This window comes from Ipomoea triloba, chromosome 3 (genome assembly GCF_003576645.1).
Source record: "Ipomoea triloba cultivar NCNSP0323 chromosome 3, ASM357664v1".
Lineage (NCBI taxonomy): Eukaryota > Viridiplantae > Streptophyta > Magnoliopsida > Solanales > Convolvulaceae > Ipomoea > Ipomoea triloba.
Genome location: NC_044918.1, coordinates 7,573,049 through 7,593,225, shown reverse-complemented (window position 1 = coordinate 7,593,225; position 20,177 = coordinate 7,573,049). Strand labels below are relative to the sequence as shown.

Here is a 20,177-nt window from a genome sequence, read left to right as displayed (position 1 = left end):
TTAGATTCTAATCGTAGCCAATTGATAAAAAAAAAAAAAAAAAAAGGAAGTTGGGCTTAGTTGGGCAAATGGCCCAAATGTCAAAAATGACTAATCAGTGAATTAGATTCTAATTTGGGCTTATAAGCAACCCAACAAAGTTTGGGCTTATGGGGTAGGCGGCATTCATTTTTCAAGGTTACTCCAAATCTCCAATGATGGTACTGTAACTGACTAACTGTGTAGGGCTAAACCCTGATTCAGTTGGAAGTTGGAGCGTCTAAAACCTTGGAATAGCAATGGCTGGGCGCTACGGATCGCTCTCTCGGGCTCTTCTGTCTACAGCAAGGACGGCTACTCCCCGGTCGACGCCATCCATTTCCCTCCTCCGCTCACCAACGCTTCTCGGCCAGCGCCTTCAATCTCGCCGTCTTCTTTCCGGCATTCTACCCAGGTTCCTCTCCCTCTGAACTAATCTCTTATTAGTTGCATTCAATTTTGAGCTCGCTAAAATTGTGGTGATTATCCTGTTATATATAGGACTAATGGAATATTAGGTTGTACTCAATCGCTACTGCCGCTGCACAGCGCGCTGGCGGCGGCTCGCTTGACTTCGCACATCGAAGTGGAGGCGCGCTCTTGCTGCGAATTGTCTCAGGGTACCTTTTTCTGTCGCACTTGCCCTGATCGGTAGTTTTTTATGAACTGTGAGTCCTATTGGTTACTGTATTAATATGGTGTTGATTGTGAGTTAAACCTTAATTAATCTAATCCTGTCACTCCATTTTTGTGATTTTGCATTAGAAGTTAAACCTAATCCTGTAATTGTCGAGATTTTTTTATATTTCTTGTCACTCCAATTTTGTGATTTTGCATTTTTTGGGAGTTAACTATTATGATTTAATCTAGGTCTGTACTTCAAAATCTCAGATTCTTATGCTGATTTGGTTTATAAAAGTTCTATTTAAGAGATTCAAAATGCTTAAGATATTTGAGCTTAATTTGGAACTAGTTGAATCTCTAAAACTTTATAAAAAAGGACAATTCTGATTCTCTGTATGTAGGCAATGTAGCAAAGCAAAGGATCCTTCTTGAGTTGTCATGTAAACAGTCTGGATCTATTTTTTGGTAGAACTAGAAATACAGCTTGAAAGATTGAATGCTCTCTCTCTTGCCCTTTATGTAATTGTATTTGTTTTAACGTGAGGTGAACTGCTATTATAGTCAATTGGTCCATACGGTATAGATTGCAATCCTCTTTTTGAAGCTTATTTGTTTATTTTGTTTTAATTTTTGTTCTAGTTTTATACTCCGTAATGAATTTCTTATATTGTATCGTGAATCAAAGCCTTATGCTGCTGGTAATTAGATAGTTCTGTTCTGGTGGTTGCATTGCTTTATATCCACGTTCTTTATATTGCTAAACATCACCTGATAAAACATCGTATCTCCCTTCGGGTCATCACTGAATTAGTAATATGGTCTTGTTTTTTTGACAGGTACTTGAAATTTATAGCAGTAGATGTTAGCAAGCAAACATTGCAGTAAAGAAGCAGTCAAACTATGGAAGATAATATACCATTTTGTCCTGGTTTAGCAAAACTGTAAGCTTTAGTTCCTTTTTTGGTATTCACTTATAATGGATGATGATATGTGGAATCATTTACTGTATGTTGTTGGGATTCCTCCCTCTGTATTTTTAGTTGACATTCTTCTGACAAGATTTATTGTACGAATAAAATACTACCCAAAAATATTCCTCTGCTCCTTGAAGCTTCTTCATTGCTCTTGTTCTGAGGCATCTCTGAAACATAGTTCTGGTAACTGTTTGAACACTGTAATGAACTGTTATCCCACAGACAGAACATCATATTGTAGACTTCCAACCTATTAACTGAAAATGAGACAGTTCCTGCTTCTTGTACACCTTGTCCATGTTGAATTCTATTGTAGACAATTCGATAATCCAGACAGTACAGAGAAATGTTCTTAGGTACACCTTGTCCGTGTTGAATTCTATTGTAGACAATACGATAATCTAGACAGTACAGGAAAGTACAGAGAAATGTTCTTAGGTACACCTTGTCCGTGTTGAATTCTGTTGTAGACAATACGATAATCTAGACAGTACAGGAAATGTTCTTAGGGTTTCTTTTCGTATTCGATTTGAATTGTGATTCTAATATTCAATTAGTTTCCAGCATTCACACTTGACCTGAGATTGATCTAGATCTTGTGACTCTGAAATGTTTGTATTCTTGTTACTTTATCAATCGCTGAACAGAAGGAAGTTGACCTAAAAATTGTCACATATAATCTATATAGATGCAGCTATAACTGTGTTGTCACTTTCATTTCTCCATAACCAGAGTTTGGTCCATGATCTGTGGTCAACTGTCTTAATTTTAGGTTACACAGATTATTGTTTTCTATGCTGTCATAATGGATCAGTGGAAATTGAGTGGGTAATCCGTAGTATTCAATCCTTTCTTGTCTCTGAATTATTAGTTACGAATTTAGCAGCCAACTCCATGGAAAATTCTGGTTGGGTAGTGGTCTCGTTTTGCACGTGGATTAGGACACAGATAATAGTCCTTTCTTCTGTCTCTATTTATGTGTTTTATCTTAGCCTCATATGTAGAAAATAAAATTAATTTTTGAAACTAAAAAGTAAGTATTATGAATCTCACTGTATCTTGTTGAATGAGACTAATTCAACTTAAGTCTTTATTGAGTTCCATTTGGTGACAGTTCTCTAAGGGTGTTGCATACGTATGAGTTCAACTAAAGTAGGGAGTGTGTAACCTTAATCGATTTGATCGTAAATCGAATGTTTTAATAGTTTGTAAGTTCTCTTAAGTACTTGGAAGGGAAAGACTTATTGGAAATTTTAGCCCCCACCCATATGCATAATTTAATCCCAAATTTCAGGCCAAAGTGTGCGAGTGATTGATTGGTCATACATATTAACCTTAAACAACAGAATCTAACCCTATTTCAAATGTCTAAAATCTTAAACAATAGGCTGATAAAGGCAGTTAGAGTTAGAAATGTCAAAAGCCTACTTGATCTCATGTCCGGGAATCAATTCTAATCGCAAATAATTATAAACATTTTACTCTCTTCCTATAGAGAGTGTTTAGTTTGCCTTGTTTAGAGGGTTGCAAGCAATAGGTTATTGTTGTGTTGTATTGACTATTGAAACTTTCTAGAAAGTTAATTAATACGTAGTATGTATTTATAAGTTATCTTATTATAATACATATATTGTAATCTAAACTCATCCTTTTGAATGAAAAATATCTTTTTTGTACGTTAACCTAATATTCACATTTTGTGATGTACGACTAATCTTACTAAGAGCATCACTATCAATGTATATTAAGGGGTTTTTGGAACAGTGAGTGCTGAGATGGTGGAGAGAGAGGAATGAGAGAGAAAGCATTTGCTTCTACCTTTTTATTCATTTTTTACTTTTTTTTTTTATATTTCCTTTTCTATTTTTTTTATTTCTTTCTCCTCTCATATTCTCTTTCCTAATCACACTTACAAAAATTCCTTAATAACCGTGAAATATCCCCACTGATAAGGATGCTCTAAGTCTCGGTTGAACCTCATTTGAAGTAACTCTCCCAGTGATGTTATTGCATATACTCTTTAAGCAACTCTAACTCCTTCCACTTGAGCCAACACCTTTTGATATATTAAAAATAAGCAAATTAAAACAAAAGAATCTATCCAATTTCAAAAGTATAAATTTCTAATCAAAGGAATTATTGCTCTAATCATACAAATTCCAAATAATAATAATATAAAATGACAATTTTTACTACGAGATAGTTTCACATATCCTAGCTCATTCTTAAGACGGGTTGAATTTTTGATAAATATTACATTTTCTTGCATAAGTATTACAAATTTCATCATAAGTCAACTCTTAATATTACATTTTGATATAGAAGTATTACATTTTTCATCAAAAATATCACATTTTTCGTAATGATTATTACAGTTTTCTTATTAAACCCTGATCAGTATTATATTTTTTCTCATTCATAATTATTCAATCTTAAATATTATATTTTGATTTAAAAGTATTACATTTTTCTTTATAAGTAACAAACAATTTATTCTTGGTTAATATTACATTTTCAACATAAATATTACATTTTCATCATGACTTGATCTATCTTACACATAAAGATGCGTGAGACGATCTTACATTAGAATCACTTATAATATAAAAAATAAATTCCAGGGGTTGGTTGATTGTTGAATATTCAACTGAAAGAATAGATTTTCCCCAACCTAGGCAGCGGTAGCAGTCAGGGTAGGTTGTTTTGTGGATATTAATTATCTATTAAGGCAGCTTAAATTCTTCTCCAATGTCCATGATATGTTTGTTCAAATTAAGGCAAAGTTGCGTATTCCTTCGTATATGTATATTATTGGGTGGTGAATACTTTACATTTCTGATTTGTTGAAAAACAACTCATGTCACATATGACCACGCATAAACAATACTGTTAACTTGCTAATATTCCATTTTAGATTAAACTATATATAATTGATCCATGAAACCATCGTACGTAAACGCCAGCCATTACAATCACTAGGCCGGAGAATTTCACCACACCTACTTGTTCCTACCGTCTGAATCACGTGTTCAGTCCTATACCAAACCATGGAGCGGCAAGTAGCCCTTTTTAGTCCATATATATGATATGTATTTGTTTACTTTTAATTTACGAAAAATTATGCACTCATTATTTTAAGAGCATCTTTAATAGTGAAGACTCTTTTGTGATTTTGAGAAATTTTTGTAAGTGTTATTAGAAAAGAAAAAATGGGAGACGATGAAAAAAAAAATAAAACAAATATGATTTAAAAAAAAAAACATTATTGTCAAACGCACCCAGCAACACGCGCCCGCTGGACACCTGCTATGCGCGAAACGCGCGCAACACTTGTCAATTCTTTTATTTGTTTTCTTGGGAATATAAACATTCCAAACATTGCAGATGAACTTCACTCATTTTCTCTCTCTTTCATGTGGCATTTTATCTCAAAAAACCGTGAAATGACCCCTAAATAACCATTGTTATGGATGCTCTAAGATGCGCTCTCGACTCGAACCAAAATGTTTAATTGACAGCTCCCATGAGAAGTCGAACTTAAGAACTCATAGTTACAAAGCGTTTTTTAGTCCATATATATGATCACGTATGTGTTTACTTTTAATTTATGGGAAACCATGTAGTGATTATTCTAATATGTGCTCTCGACTCAAATCAAATTAAAAGTCCAATTGACAGATTTCACAATAAGTCGAACTTAGAACCTTATAGTTACATAGTCCATTGTCTAGCTAATTTAGCGGTCCATCGTTCTCAATTGTCTAGTAAAGTTTGTCTTGTAACCATAACCGACCAAAGATTATAAAGAGATAAATCAGTTTAAGTTATTCATAGCTGACTACTCAAATCATCTTTTGGCCTAATAAAGGTGGAAGACGGTGGAGTAAGTCTAAGGCTGTGTTTGGTTCACACATTAGAATCGAAATCGAAATGAGTATCAAATACTTGATAATGGTAATGAGTTTTGGTGAAAGTATTTTGCATGTTTGGTAATTGGGTGGAATGAAAATGGTTATTAAAAGTTGAGAAAGCAGCTAAGGACGAAGGGAATATATGAAACTTTTATTTCATTAGGGAATGAGTTTTGCAATTAAGAAGTAATAAAAATCCATCAACCAAATAATAACAATCACTTTGATACCAATTTTTGATAGGTAAACCTGACAACCAAACACATCTAAATGCGTAGAGCATGGATGATAGATCATATCGCTGTAAAAACCATAGGAAAGGCGAGACATTGAACTAGGCCAACATAAATGGTTGAATGATGTCCTTTCAGAGTGGGTTCAATGTTTTTGCAGTATAGCTTTTAGAACAGAAATACACTTTGTTGATTTGCTTTTTTCAAAGATACCCCCACTCCTCACGTGCGTTGTCCGACCTTCTAGAACTCGTCGTTTTCCACCTTTTTCTTCTTGGAAATTTTTTGTTTCTGACAATTAATTGAAGAAATTAGAGGCACTTCCCAGGGTTGAAACATATATATATATATGGACAGCTAGCTCACAATATACATATAATCCTGCCAGAAAAGAACAATTCCACCACGCCTATCCACAGCAAAACGTCGAGCAATCACGACATGCACCTTTTGTTCGTTGGTTTCCACCAACTCCATGTCGCAATAAGAACGACCATTCTAGCCTGCTTCAATCTTTAATCTTTTGATGAAATAAGGAAATCAAAATGAATTTTTAAATGGATTAGGGTTTTTGCTTTTTGTTTTTTTTTTTCCTAAGATTTAGCAATGTCATTATAAAAATTGTTGAAAAGATGAGGTCAAGAAATCAAACAAAAACGAAAAAAGAACACAAGACTTACTTGATTCAGCCGTGTGTCTATGTCCATGATATGAGAGCAAATCAATTCTTTTATGATTATAGATCTATAATTACAAATATCATATTTATATGTAATTCTAACCTACCGTATATTTACCGATTCGCTCAGTTATGCTTGTGCTTGTCTTTCATAGTAATATTTGAGACATACATAATATAAATGATGAAATATATGCAAACTAGAAATAAAAATATTGGTGCAATTTTAGGGTTGGAAGTTGGAGTGGAATTGAATTAGCTGGGTACCAAACTACCAAATTGAACATGACTACTGCGCAATCCGAGATGTCATACATAGACATATACTATGAATACATGCGTAGAGACAAGTTGGCTATATAGTGTATGATTAGAGTTTGGTGTTCTGGATATGCATGTATATGACTATATTTAGTGTTATATTATATGCTCGTATATATATCAAACAAAAAATATGCCATTTTGGGGAGAAGGGATTATATATTTAGGGATATTACATCAACATTATTTATTATCTGTTTAATATTAAGAGGAGATTATGAGACGACTAACTTGTTTGATTAGATACAATAATAGAGAATCTAATTTTTTGCAAACTTAATAGTAACAAATCACGATCACTTTTATCCTGATTTACATATTTTTTAGATCAGAGTTTTCAAAGGGCATAGGCCAAATGTAAGACGTAACTTAATAATGCACGGTACACAATTTTATGTCCTTATATTTAATGTTTAAGTTTCCTATATTGCACGCAGGAAAAAAGTCAAATTCGTGGAAGAATTGAAGAGATACATAGAGCCTTAGATACTATCCAGGCCACTAATATCTTCTTTTGTTCAAATTAAAACAAGACAAGCGACGACCAAAATAATCAAAAAGATTAGGTGAAAACCATAAAAACCTAAAGGAAGATGAAAAAGAAATTAAGAAACCGGATAAAGATGCAGGCCATGAAAGTCTGTACGAATGTAGAAATTAAGACCACTTTATTAACTCTGCGGAGAAATCATAGCTAGCTAGAATTGGGTGGCAGAGGTTTTTCTAATTCGTCCTTAACCCACCTTTTTCCCCATAAACAGCAACTTCATCGTCTAGTAATGAATAATACTACAGTTACATGTCTTGTAATTTTTCTTCCAAATAATAATAATGCTTTTGAATGTTATATTTACTATTAAAAAATTATAATTCCATTATACTGTTTATAATATACGACGATTTATACTACAAAAAATTTATAATATCATTGTTACAACAATGCTTTTGAATGCTGTATTTTCTAAACTACATGTTTTACAACAACATTAATTCTGTCAAAATAAAATATAATTCTACTGTGTGTTATAATAGTTAAATAACTGAAAAAAATCGCAGTTACTATACAAAATAAATTCTGTGTAGTATATACCCTAATACCGACAAAGAATTACAAAAAAGTAAATTAATTAACTTGTCTACAACTGATCATCTCAAATCAAAGGAAAATTTTTGAACTTCTAATCTTGTGATTACTTAATTAATATCACTTCAATTTGTCTAGAATGTACACATGAAAAATATGGTCAAAAGTCAATTTTGTGGTAATCAAGCGACGAACCGAAACAAATAAAAGTATAAAAATAATTTGGGGGGCAAGGAACGGTCGTGCTGTGCTACACATGAACACGTACAGAACACATGTAGGAAGACGACTTTGGTAGTTGTGCACGTACAGTACTGAGAAATCCTGTCCGTCCGATCAGGCCGAGTTTTTTTTTTTTTTTTTTTTGAAAACATCAGGCCGAGGTTGTCCAGTTTGATTATTCAATGATGAGCAGTAGTAGTAAACCTTATATTTTTTTGAAACCTATATTATTACACCTTATATTATTACACTAATTCTAGGCTTGTTGGCAACTCTTTTAAATCCACCTTTTCCCATAAGCAAACCATAACCATCATGGGTATCATGGATAATTAATTGGTTATGTTGTATTCCATCTACATATCTAAAATATTTGATTAATTTTGAAATAAGAGTCAAATACAACATCGAACTGCACACAATAATTCAATTAGGCCACTAAACTTAAAAAAGTTACAGTTGATTTTCTAAATTAACCCATTTCATTCAATTAGTCCAATTTATAGGTTTTGAATTCTAACAGGTTACCACAATTTTAAAACATTTTTTAAAAATATTTATTTGAAATTAAAAAATAAAAAATAGCTTCGTCTCCCAAGCCGGAGACGAAGTTCATCTTCGTCTCCATGACCATGGAGATGAAGCTCTTCGTCTCTGGCCATGGAGACAAAATCGTTGAGCATCAAAGATTATAAATAAGAAAGAGTTTATTACTGAAATGGTCCATCGACTATTGCGAAATTACCAATTTGGTCATCGACAATTTTTCGTGCCCAATTAAGTCCATTGACTTTGAAAATTTCAACCAATTTAGTCCTCTGTTTATTTTGCCGTTAAACATCTGTTAAGTCGAGACTAAATTGGTAATTTTGCTATAGTCAAGGGACCAAATTGATAATTTTGTTATAGTCAAGGGACCAAATTGGTAATTAATTTTTCACTGAAATGGTCCCTAGACTATAGCAAAAGTACCAATTTGGTCCCGATTTTAACGAATGTTTAACGGCAAAATAAACGGAGGACCAAATTGGTTAAAATTTTCAAAGTCAAGGGACTTAATTGGGTACAAAAAATTGTTGAGGATCAAATTGGTAATTTTGCAATAGTCGAGGGACCATTTCGGTAATAAACTCAATAAGAAATCTTGAAAATTATTTAAAAAAAAAATTTAGGTTAATTTTTTTTTTGTTTAATTAATCTTATTTTGATTATTTAGAACAAGACTTAATATTTCAATTATGCTTTTGACTTAATGGGAATGTTTTAGGTCATTATGGTATTAATATTTTTTGTATGTATTTCTATAATGCATGGTACAATTGTATATTACTTTACAAATATTGTACTATTATTTCTTTTATCGGACAAAATTGTTCTTACATCATTGTCACACCTGCGCGACTTAACTACAAAGTTGTACATGTTGATCATAAATACAACTGCACCTGGACTCTAAACGGTAGGGCCATTATCCAATGAATTGACAATGTTGACATTTCACTGGCTCCAACTGAACAAGTTTACATATCATTTTTGAAATTTTATCAATGTATGAAAACTTCTAAAGAAATTTGTAAGTTAATTTTTACTATATCATTATAACAATATCTATTTGTAACCATATATTTCGTATTATTTATTATCATCCTCTATTGACTGCAATTGTCATTGACAAACTCCCAAAATAATTTGTCTCAACAACGAATGGAAATAAAAAAAAATCAATGATGACTTCATTGTTGTTGTTGTGGATGAAAATAAGTGCGCCACTCTATTACTCTTATTAAATTAAATAATTTAGTAGTTAAACCAAAAATAATAAATATGCATTTCTTTAATTTAGAATTAGATGTCTACAATGCCTTTATTCAAAAAAAAATTATTCATTATCTAAAAATTAAAAAAGATATAATTTTATTAGTTATATTATCTTTATTTTCTACAATGCAAAGATTCATTACCTTCAAATTTGTTAATTAATTATATTCACTACATTGTCCATTATCTTCTTTTTATACTATTTTGTAATTAAATATCAAATTTATAATACAAAATATGTTATATATTTTTTACCAAGTATTTTATTAATACCATGGAAAAAAATAAAAAAACAGTTTGAAGTCAATCATATAATTACTTGGGAACCAGCTTGGTTGGCGTGAGTGGCTCGGTACCCTTGCCCCTTAAGAGGAGGTCGGGAGTTCGATCCCCCCCTTGTATGGAGAAACCAATATGGCTAGCACTTTGCCCCTTAATTGGGCCGGCCCGGTGCGAGCGGGGATTAGTCTGAGTATGGTACGGGCTTAAAGGTGCCCTCTTCCAAAAAAAAATATTAATTACTTGGGGAGGACTTCTTGACAAAGAGGCCGGGTATTCAAATAATCCAAGAAATTGAAGCGGGAAACTTCTCCATAATATCGCTGAATTACATCACAGTTGTTCACTTTAAAGGTAAATCATATTTCTTTATTAAGATGATTTAAAATGTATTAATTTTTACTACCTTATCTAATTTTATTCCTTAAATAATCTAGGAATTTCTCTATACACAAAAACTCATTCAACAATTATGGTTGAACCAAAAGTACATCGAGCAGAACACCTAAAGGGTTGGTATGCTTTTATGCTGATAATAATATGTAGATGGTAATTAGATCATTATCTTATGTAGCTACATTTAAAAACTCATTATTAAAAATGTCAATGTAGGGCAATAGACATTGTGACACACTTACGCATCGAAAAGATGTCGAGACTACAACAATGCTACAGTGAATTTTGCAAATTCAAAAAATGAAGAAATTTCAAAAATAGTCGCAGTTGCAACATTCATTGATTTTATATGTAAAATACTTATTGTGCATCCTTTAAATATATTCGAACTAATATAAATTTAAAATTCATTTCATTTTCTAAACTCAATATGTTTAGAGTAAGGCAAAATCAATATCAACCTTGACAACAAAAACACTTAGTATTCGGACTAGCTACCTGCAGAATCATTGGTGTTACTATCAAGTAAACAAGTTATGGAACTAAAACATTAGGTACTACTCATGAACCTTCTACAAATATAATAAATATTAATATTTTATTCAATACTTTCACATGAGAATGTACGATACACATCTTACAACACATGAAACATGGAGGGTAAAAAACTATACCACGGCCAAATATCAACATGCGCTTGCAAGATAAAGAGTTCATAATACAACAAGACAAATCTACAACTTCCTACACCATAATGTCATTATATGACGTTGCCTTTTATGCTACCACCAGTAACTCAATTGCACATGACATACTACCAATAAAAAAGAAAAGGATCGGACAAGTACTGAAGATGAAGACAATGACAATGCTACCCAAAAGAGAATTAAGAAGACTTATGAAAATTCAAACAAAAAATAGTACTCCGTATTTATCTAGATTATAGTTTTTAGACTAGCGGTAGTACAAAGTTACAAATATTTATTTTAGTGACAATTTTAATCAATCTATTCTAGATTATCTTGCATTCATATATACTTTGAATTACTGATTTAAATAAATAAATCCAACATTCAATTACATATTCATGAGTATCTCCTATATAATCTTGAATTGATATACTTTGAAGTACTTATTTAAAAATACTCATTAGGCATTATCTTATTCGCGCAATGCGCGTAAAAATCTAGTTATTAATATAATGCTGATAATTCGTCACACAATTAATTGTTGTTGATTTGTAATCGTGACGATTGACGAAGAATTCTAATAATTTTTATTTTATTATTCATTAATTCAACATTTGTCACTCGAGGATAACTGATGGTTATACATTTTGTCACTATATCACAACATCAGTATATAGCATCCAACTTTTCCTTATTAGGCCCTAATTAATTTAATTTTTAATTCTAAATTTTTGTCAAAATAAAATGTATGATAAAATTATACTCGATTTCCAACAATTTATATAAAGAGTATTTAATATTTTTTACTTATTAAAAAATCACAAAAAATAAGATTTTACGCAACATAATTTTCTAATAGGAGAGTGTTTTTCAAAATTTACCCAAGAATAGATACTAGAGCATACAAGAGAAAACAAAAAAATCACAAAAAATAAGATTTTACGCAAGAATATTACTAGAGCATACAAGAGAAAATATCAAAATTATTTGAGGAATAGATGATACGTTCTACATTAAGGAAATACTTGATTAGTTCATAAGCCATTTGTCAAACTTTCATTATTAAGTTAGCTTTTGTAATAAAATTATACTTCATTGGCCAACTTATCTATGAGCCAAAATATGTTACTCGGTTTATTTCTGTTTAGAAACTTTACCTCGAATAGATGGCTTCTACCAATAACCTATTACCTTTCATTTATGCAATCTAGTAATAATTCATTATGTAATTTTGACCTCCGGTAATAATTTATGTGGTATAAGTCTATTTTAATATAGAATTGAAGGATAATTTAGTCAATTTTCTCTTTGTTGAGTTCATTGTATATGATCTTCCTAATGTAATTTACTTGTTCTATATTTTTTTGTAAGCTATTACATAGGTGCGAGTTTATTCAAAGCACACCATCAGATAATAGATGCAAGTTTCCTCCTCAATATCTTTTATTAATAACCCATTAAATCACTATTGTTTTTTTCTTTCTTTCAAATTTAACCTAACAACACTGCCGTGCAAGTTTGATTAGAATTTATTATTATTATATATTCTCTCAATTTTTTTTTTCTTGTCTCCATATGAAATGACATGTAACTAATTTCCTAATACAAGTAATTTAAAGAATAAAGACGATGGGATGACAAAACTAAAGGATAAGATTTTGCAGTTTTTTCTTCTTGAATTTTAAATTATTTGAATGTGTTGTTAACATATTATTTGTTATCTATAATATTATATATTTTAATATCATAATATTAAAACATATAAGATCCTTTTTAAAGAGTTAGGGATTGTGAGAAAATAAGTTTAAATATTTTAATTGAGGTAGAGTGTGATCCATAAATTGTACGTAATAAAATGAGTACATGATGTTAAGACATATAGTGGCCTTTGCTTAACTTGGAGGAGGCATATAGCACGAGTGGCATGCATTGTTTGTGTGGGGCATGAAGTAAATACACTAGTACATTGGCCAATGTTTTACATGTGATAGGCCAACCTATTCACATATGGTCCTTAATTGTGAAAGTAAATTTAAAAGATATAATTGAACCGTAAGTATTTCTTTTCTTGTGAGATTTTCTTTTTCCGAATTCTGAAACAATTTATTTTTATGGTTGGATCTCTCTCTCTTTCTCTCTTCCTCTCTCTTTTAATTATTATATACATCATAAAGTCGATTATCTATTGTGATCGATATAATTACTTATATTTTTTAATAATGTAAAGGAAACACCCAAGATTTCATTTTCATCTCTATTATTACACTAATATTCTAAATTAAAGTAGGGAATACCAAAATTGAGCCATCATCCTATGCAATCTCACATCATATTCTAAATTAAAGTTAATTACATATTTACCTAATAAATAAAAATTTCATAATGTTAAAGACACCAAATATCTTTCGTGTAAAAATTGAGCTAGTGAGTAGTGAGGGAACTCTGGATGGAAAAGTCATGAAACCTAATGTTAATTTGTGCAAGGTCGACAGCCACCTCTCCTAGTGCCCTACGTAACTAACCTTCACTAATTGCTATGTTTGACAATAACCAAGTTCCCAAAATACAAATTAAATCCTAGAAAATTCATCGATGATGTCTATGTGATGGTCGCACAACTATATACATTTTCATGATGCCTAATCTCGTGGATAGATTTGAAATTCTATTTTATTAAAATAGTTTTAGCTTTATTTTTAATTAATTAATTGAGGCACTAAGTATAAAGTTTCTTCCAATAATTACTATGAACAGTGAAAATTGCCTGGTAAGCCGGCAGGCTTATTCTTGTCTTTGACCAAAAAAATAACGAGAAAGGGTCATAAGGTCAAGAGAAGACAAAAAATCATTAGCTGGGTGTTGCTGAGCTGGCCGACAATTTGGGTCCACATGCCAACCTGGGACCTGACAAAATGCCGTATGTGGGTCCACATGTTCCATCCCGGACATTCCTCAATCGACAGCACCGGCGACAAAAATACTAAAAGGCCAACGCAGGGTGAGCTCTCCGTCAAACGTCCAATGAAGAGGTTACGTGGAGAGTGACGTCGACAAGCAGTCCATGCAGTTCTATATAAAGTGAAGCTTATTCTCCAATTCTACACAGCAACTTATAAACATCTATCTCCTCGATCATATCGATCTCATCATTTGTCACTTGCCACCAGTTTAATTCATTCTATTCGTTCTTGATTTTCCGGCCACCAATTCAGTTCTTGATTTTCCGATCATGGGTGTGGACTCAATTGTGTCGTCTTCCTCTCTCGGCCCTCCGGCCTGTGAGAAGGACGCCGTTGCTCTTCACTTCATTCAGGAAATGACTACGAACTGTGATCCCGTACAAGAGAAGGTTTTAGGGGAAATCCTTAGACGGAATGGGGAAACGGAGTACCTCCGGCAATTCAAGCTGGATGGTGCTACGGACCGGGAAACATTCAAGTCAAAGGTTCCTGTGGTCTCATACGATGATCTTCATCCTTACATTCATCGTATTGCCAATGGAGATTTCTCTCCCATCCTCTCCTCACACCCCATCTCTGAGTTCCTCACTAGGTAAATATTCTTAAATCTTAATTTTCTTGAATCAAAATTTAGAATCAGCGCAACAGTTCTGATCATGGGTTTTGAGTCAAAGTTCTGTATATACAGATATACTATTGCATTTTGTTTAAGTTGGTTCGTTCTTATATCTTAATTTTGTTGAATTAATCTTGACAATAGCTAACTATCCTATGCAAATAATATGTACAGTTCTGGGACGAGTGCTGGAGAAAGAAAATTGATGCCTACAATTCCTGAGGAGATGGATCGCAGACAGAAGTTATACAGCCTTCTCATGCCGGTGATGAATCTGTAAGTGAACATGGTAATTAAATTTTTTTATTCAGTTTATGTTAGATTGTATTCATATCTGAGATCTAATTTCGGAATTACATGGGTTATTGCAGCTATGTTCCTGATCTTGAGAAAGGGAAGGGCTTGTACTTCCTGTTCACCAAGGCTTCAACCAAGACACCCGGCGGCTTACTTGCACGCCCGGTGTTAACGAGCTACTACAACAGCCAGCAATTCAAGAACAGGCCGCACGATCCCTACAATGTTTACACAAGCCCTAACGAGCCAATCCTCTGCATCGACTCCTTCCAAAGCATGTATGCTCAGATGGTCTGCGGCTTGCTTATGCGCGACGAAGTCCTTCGTGTCGGCGCCGTCTTCGCCTCCGGCCTTCTCCGTGCTATCCGGTTTCTGCAGATCCACTGGCGCCAGCTCGCGGAGGACATCTCGTCCGGGATTTTAAACCCTAATATCACTGACGTTTCCGTCAGGGACAGCGTTACTAAGATCCTGAGGCCGAACCTGGAGCTGGCTCAGTTCATCGCTGGAGAATGCGAAGGTGAGAATTGGGAAGGGATTATCAAGAGGATTTGGCCCAACACCAAATATCTTGACGTGATTGTTACTGGTGCTATGGCGCAATATATACCCACTCTTGACTATTATAGTGGTGGTTTGCCTAAGGCTTGTACGATGTATGCATCCTCGGAATGCTACTTTGGACTTAACTTGAAGCCTATGTCTCCTCCGTCTGAGGTTTCATACACCATCATGCCCAACATGGGGTATTTCGAGTTCCTGCCCCATGATCCGGTGAACCCAGTGACCGTGTCACGTGACACGCCGCCGCAGCTAGTGGACATGGCCGATGTGGAAGTGGGGAAAGAGTACGAGCTCGTGATCACCACCTATTCCGGGTTATGCCGTTACCGTGTTGGAGATATACTCCAGGTGACGGGATTCCACAACGCGGCGCCGCAGTTCAAATTCATAAGGAGAAAGAATGTGCTGCTGAGCATAGACTCCGACAAGACTGACGAGGCGGAACTGCAGACCGCCGTAAACAACGCTACGGCGCTTTTACGCGAATACGACACCAGCGTGGTGGAGTACACCAGCTTCGCTGACACCAAAACCATTCCTGGGCACTATGTGGTTTACTGGGAATTGCTGATGAAGGATCCTGCGAATCCTCCGTCCGATGATGTTCTGAACAAATGCTGCTTAGTCATGGAGGAGTCCATGAACTCCGTTTATCGCCAGTGCCGTGTGGCGGACAATTCAATCGGGCCACTCGAAATAAGGGTGGTGAAATCCGGCACTTTTGAAGAGGTTATGGATCTGGCCATTTCCAGGGGAGCTTCTATTAACCAATACAAAGCTCCTAGGTGCGTTAACTACACCCCTATAGTCGAACTTCTGGACTCTAGGATGGTGTCTGCTCACTTTAGCCCCGCCGCCCCTCATTGGACGCCGGCACGACGGGGCTGAACAATTTGGTCCGCCGTGAACCAGGCTTCCGACCAAGCATGCTCCTACTATTTGGACAGCATTATTAATTAGTTAAGGTGTCCCCATTTAATTGGTTGTTTATATTTCTGTAGAAAGTGCAGGCAAGAGTAGTTCAATTTTCAGTGTACTAAGTCAAAATAAGCTTCTGTAGGTAACTTTGTGTATCTCGTTGTCTGTGGTTATTTTTATGAATAAATTAAAAATGTTCTTTGTGTCATATATTATTGTTAATTGAGTTTTGAACCCAAAGACACTAGAATTAAGTATTTGGGCAACACTGTGTTCAAGGATAGAATGACAATTTTAATCCTTCTATTAATATTCAATCGAATCCATTCAGCATGAATCAAACTTTTTAGGTGATATTGGGTGGTGGATCAGGGTGTGTATTAAAAAAGTAAACTTGCGGTGTGGTGAGTTGGGTTGGATTCATGTTTTATATACAAAACCTGCTTAGAACTCCTCCGAACCCACCATATGTGCATGTATATATTCTATTTGAATTTCTATTTGGCACAGTGATTTTTGTCCTTCAATTTTAGCCAACCTGAATGATTTGTCAAACTGTTTTCCATAGTGCTAACATTGGTTACATTGCCCCAAGTTATGTTGTTGACGTATGAGATTTTCATGTGTGATGTGTCCTTGAGTAGGCCTATTTTGTCTGTTATGTCCTCGTTGGATACCATTCTAAATCCAAATTCACTCTATGTATACACATTGATAATTTTATCTTTTTGTCTTAAACAACAAAATCGATTTGTCAAACTATTATACCATTGCCAATAAAGTGATATTGTTGTTGATGTGCGAGACTACTACGTGTTCATGAGTAAGCCTATTATGTCTCATTCCTCATGAGTAAGACTACTACGGCCTCTCGTCCAGCCGAGCGCGCTACAGCGCGCGACCGGACGCGGGCGTCCGCCCCGCGTCCGAAATTTCGGCCGCAGAAGTTTTGCGGCCTTTGACGCGCGTCCGCCCTGATGTCCGTCAGAGAGCCCGCAGTACTTTTCGAGCTCGGGACGCTGGACGCAGTCCGGACGCGCGTCCCCAACGCGTCCGGGCCCTGTTTCTTCGCCCGTTTCGATCTTCGTTCTTCGTTGGTTCTTTTCGATTTCGTTCTTCCATGTTCCTCGGGTTTCCTCTCCAAACTAACGCCATTTTCCTTCTTTATGCCCCTCTTTTACCTACAAAACAATTAGCCAAGTGTGGAATGGGGTCCAATGACAAAATCAAGCATTCTAATGCAATTTACGACTAAAACATTCATAAAAGCTTTAACTTGTATACTAAACGATCCACGAACAACCGTATAAAAGTGGTATCTTTTACACTTATCAAACTTTCCACACTTTAAACCTTGCTTGTCCTCAAGCAAGCAATCATAGGACAACCAACACAATAAGTGCAAAAGATATCACCAAGCTTTAGAAACGCATATGAGCTAGATGGAAGAACAAAGCACAATATTGAAATTAATGTCTCCTTTATTCTATCAAAGAAATGTGTCCATAAATGAATCATAAAGTTCAATAGTGAATATCCCAAGACTTGACACCCTTCTTTTGGTAAAGTAAATTTTCGGTAATAGACTTTGTTTCACACTTTTCAAGCATGCATACCAAAAGGGAATTCACCAAATATTTTGAAAGGGCCACTAGCCGAGCCAACTAGTGGGAACGATGTGCACAAGTCAATGCTAATAGTCCAACCTTATAACCTCAAGCCCCCTAGATTCTAGCGTGATTAACAAAAAAGGCTTCAAGGTTGTCTACTACCCCTCAAGACCAACCATCGGGCTACCCGATCTCACATGGAGCTCCATGCTTTTTCGAGAACTGTGCAATAGGTGCCCGGTCCTAACGGGATAGATCTCTCCTTTTCTCATTCCCCAAGATAACCTCATCGGGCTACCCGACTTCACATGGATCTCCATGCTTTTTCGAAGACGGTGCAATGGGTGCCCGAATCTTGGCGGAATGACTCTCTTAAATTTTCTCATCTCCTAAGACCTTGTATCGGGGCAACCGACTTCACGTAGAGCTCTACGCTTTTTCGAAGACAGTGCGATGGTTGCCCCCAACTTGCCCTAGCGAGACGGTTCATCTTTTTCATTTCCTAAGGTGGCCACATTGGACTCTTTTGGGGTTTTGGCCTCATTGGGCTCTTTTAAACAAAATAAAGCAAAGCATCACCTTCACAACCCCACACACCACCTTCGGGAGAGCAAAAACAAAAATTATGTCCATTTCCGGGCTTAGCATATTATCTTTCTAGCATTGGCGAGTGCACACTCCCACTTCGAGGGATCATTGACTATGGTCCAAACAAAATAGAGGGTGAATTATCATGCAAGCACACAATATAATCAATTTTCAAAAGTGCTAAAGAGTTCATTTCAAGGGATATTCAACATTGAAATCAATTATTCCTTCATAGCAACACATTTCTAAGATAGATTAAACAAAACATTAATTTCAACACCACACAAGATTCTATACTAGCATCATATACTTAACCACATTTTAAGCACAAAGTGCTTCCCTTTCCACACTTTAGAATTGAACATCGTCCTCGATGTTCGCTCTATGCACACGGTGGGAAAGAGATAAGGTCATTCGCCTAGTGCAATGCCCTTTCCACACTTTAGAAGTGGGTTATGGGCTAGGAGGATCACAACATTGCTTTTATGAAAGACTTTTAACAAATGCAATGCAATACAAAGAAACCTCCGGTTTCCACACTTTAAAAGCTAAGCACAAAGGCAAAATAACAAAAGACAAGAGAGATAAAGAGACTCCCTTGTTGCTTCTCTTCAAGTACATTGCCTTTAATCATCCTCTTAGCTTTGAGCCATTTATCAATTTTCCTACACCATCAACAAACACATTGCAATACTACAAACCATATTAGAGAATTTAACTTCCATTAATGCAAAACTTATTGAAAGCAAAAGTAAACAACAAAAACAAAAATGCATAAAAATGTAAGATAACCTCGGGTTGCCTCCCGAGAAGCGCTCCGTTTAACGTCCGTAGCCCGACGCAACTCTAAAGCCCTCATTCCAACATACTTGGACGGGGACAAGTCCTTTTGCCCCATCCACTCTTTCCTCACGATACGCCCTCAAATGTCGGGCATTGGAAAACTCCTTTAATTCTATACATAGCATACTCTCTTCCAAAGGTTTGCAACTATCCACGTCCATGAGTATGCTATTCTCTTCCGACTTTCCTCTTTTTTCATTTTTCTTCTTTTCACCAAACTCCTTTTCATCATTTCTCACTTTCTCCTCAACTTCCTCCCTAACACTCTCACTTCTTATCTCTTCCTTTTCTTCAACCTCTTCTTTTACATTCTCATTTTTAACCCCTTCACTCCGATCTTTACCGATCAAATCATGAATATATAAAGCATCATCAATGCAATTATCATGGAAAGTCACACATTCAATATCATTTAAATCACACAAGCTAGCCTCAATATTGACATCATCATCACCACATATCTCATGCAAATCATTAGTAAGCTCATTTGACAAAGATTCATCATCAAAAGTAAAAGACTCAAGAACATCATT

General features: G+C 34.9%; 2 protein-coding genes across 2 annotated transcripts; both read left to right on the top strand.

The window, feature by feature from the left end:
- Nucleotides 1-200: 200 nt before the first annotated feature.
- Nucleotides 201-1,771, top strand: LOC116013944. Its single transcript, XM_031253916.1, has 3 exons — nt 201-433; nt 520-638; nt 1,479-1,771. The coding sequence occupies exons 1-3, from the start codon at nt 279-281 to the stop codon at nt 1,484-1,486; spliced, it is 282 nt and encodes a 93-aa protein (XP_031109776.1). The 5' UTR covers nt 201-278; the 3' UTR covers nt 1,487-1,771.
- Nucleotides 1,772-14,372: 12,601 nt separating this feature from the next.
- Nucleotides 14,373-16,811, top strand: LOC116012209 (probable indole-3-acetic acid-amido synthetase GH3.1). The gene is made up of 3 exons (XM_031251698.1): nt 14,373-14,800; nt 14,999-15,100; nt 15,196-16,811. Exons 1-3 carry the CDS (start codon nt 14,478-14,480, stop codon nt 16,571-16,573), a joined length of 1,803 nt encoding a protein of 600 aa, XP_031107558.1. The 5' UTR covers nt 14,373-14,477; the 3' UTR covers nt 16,574-16,811.
- Nucleotides 16,812-20,177: the final 3,366 nt, after the last annotated feature.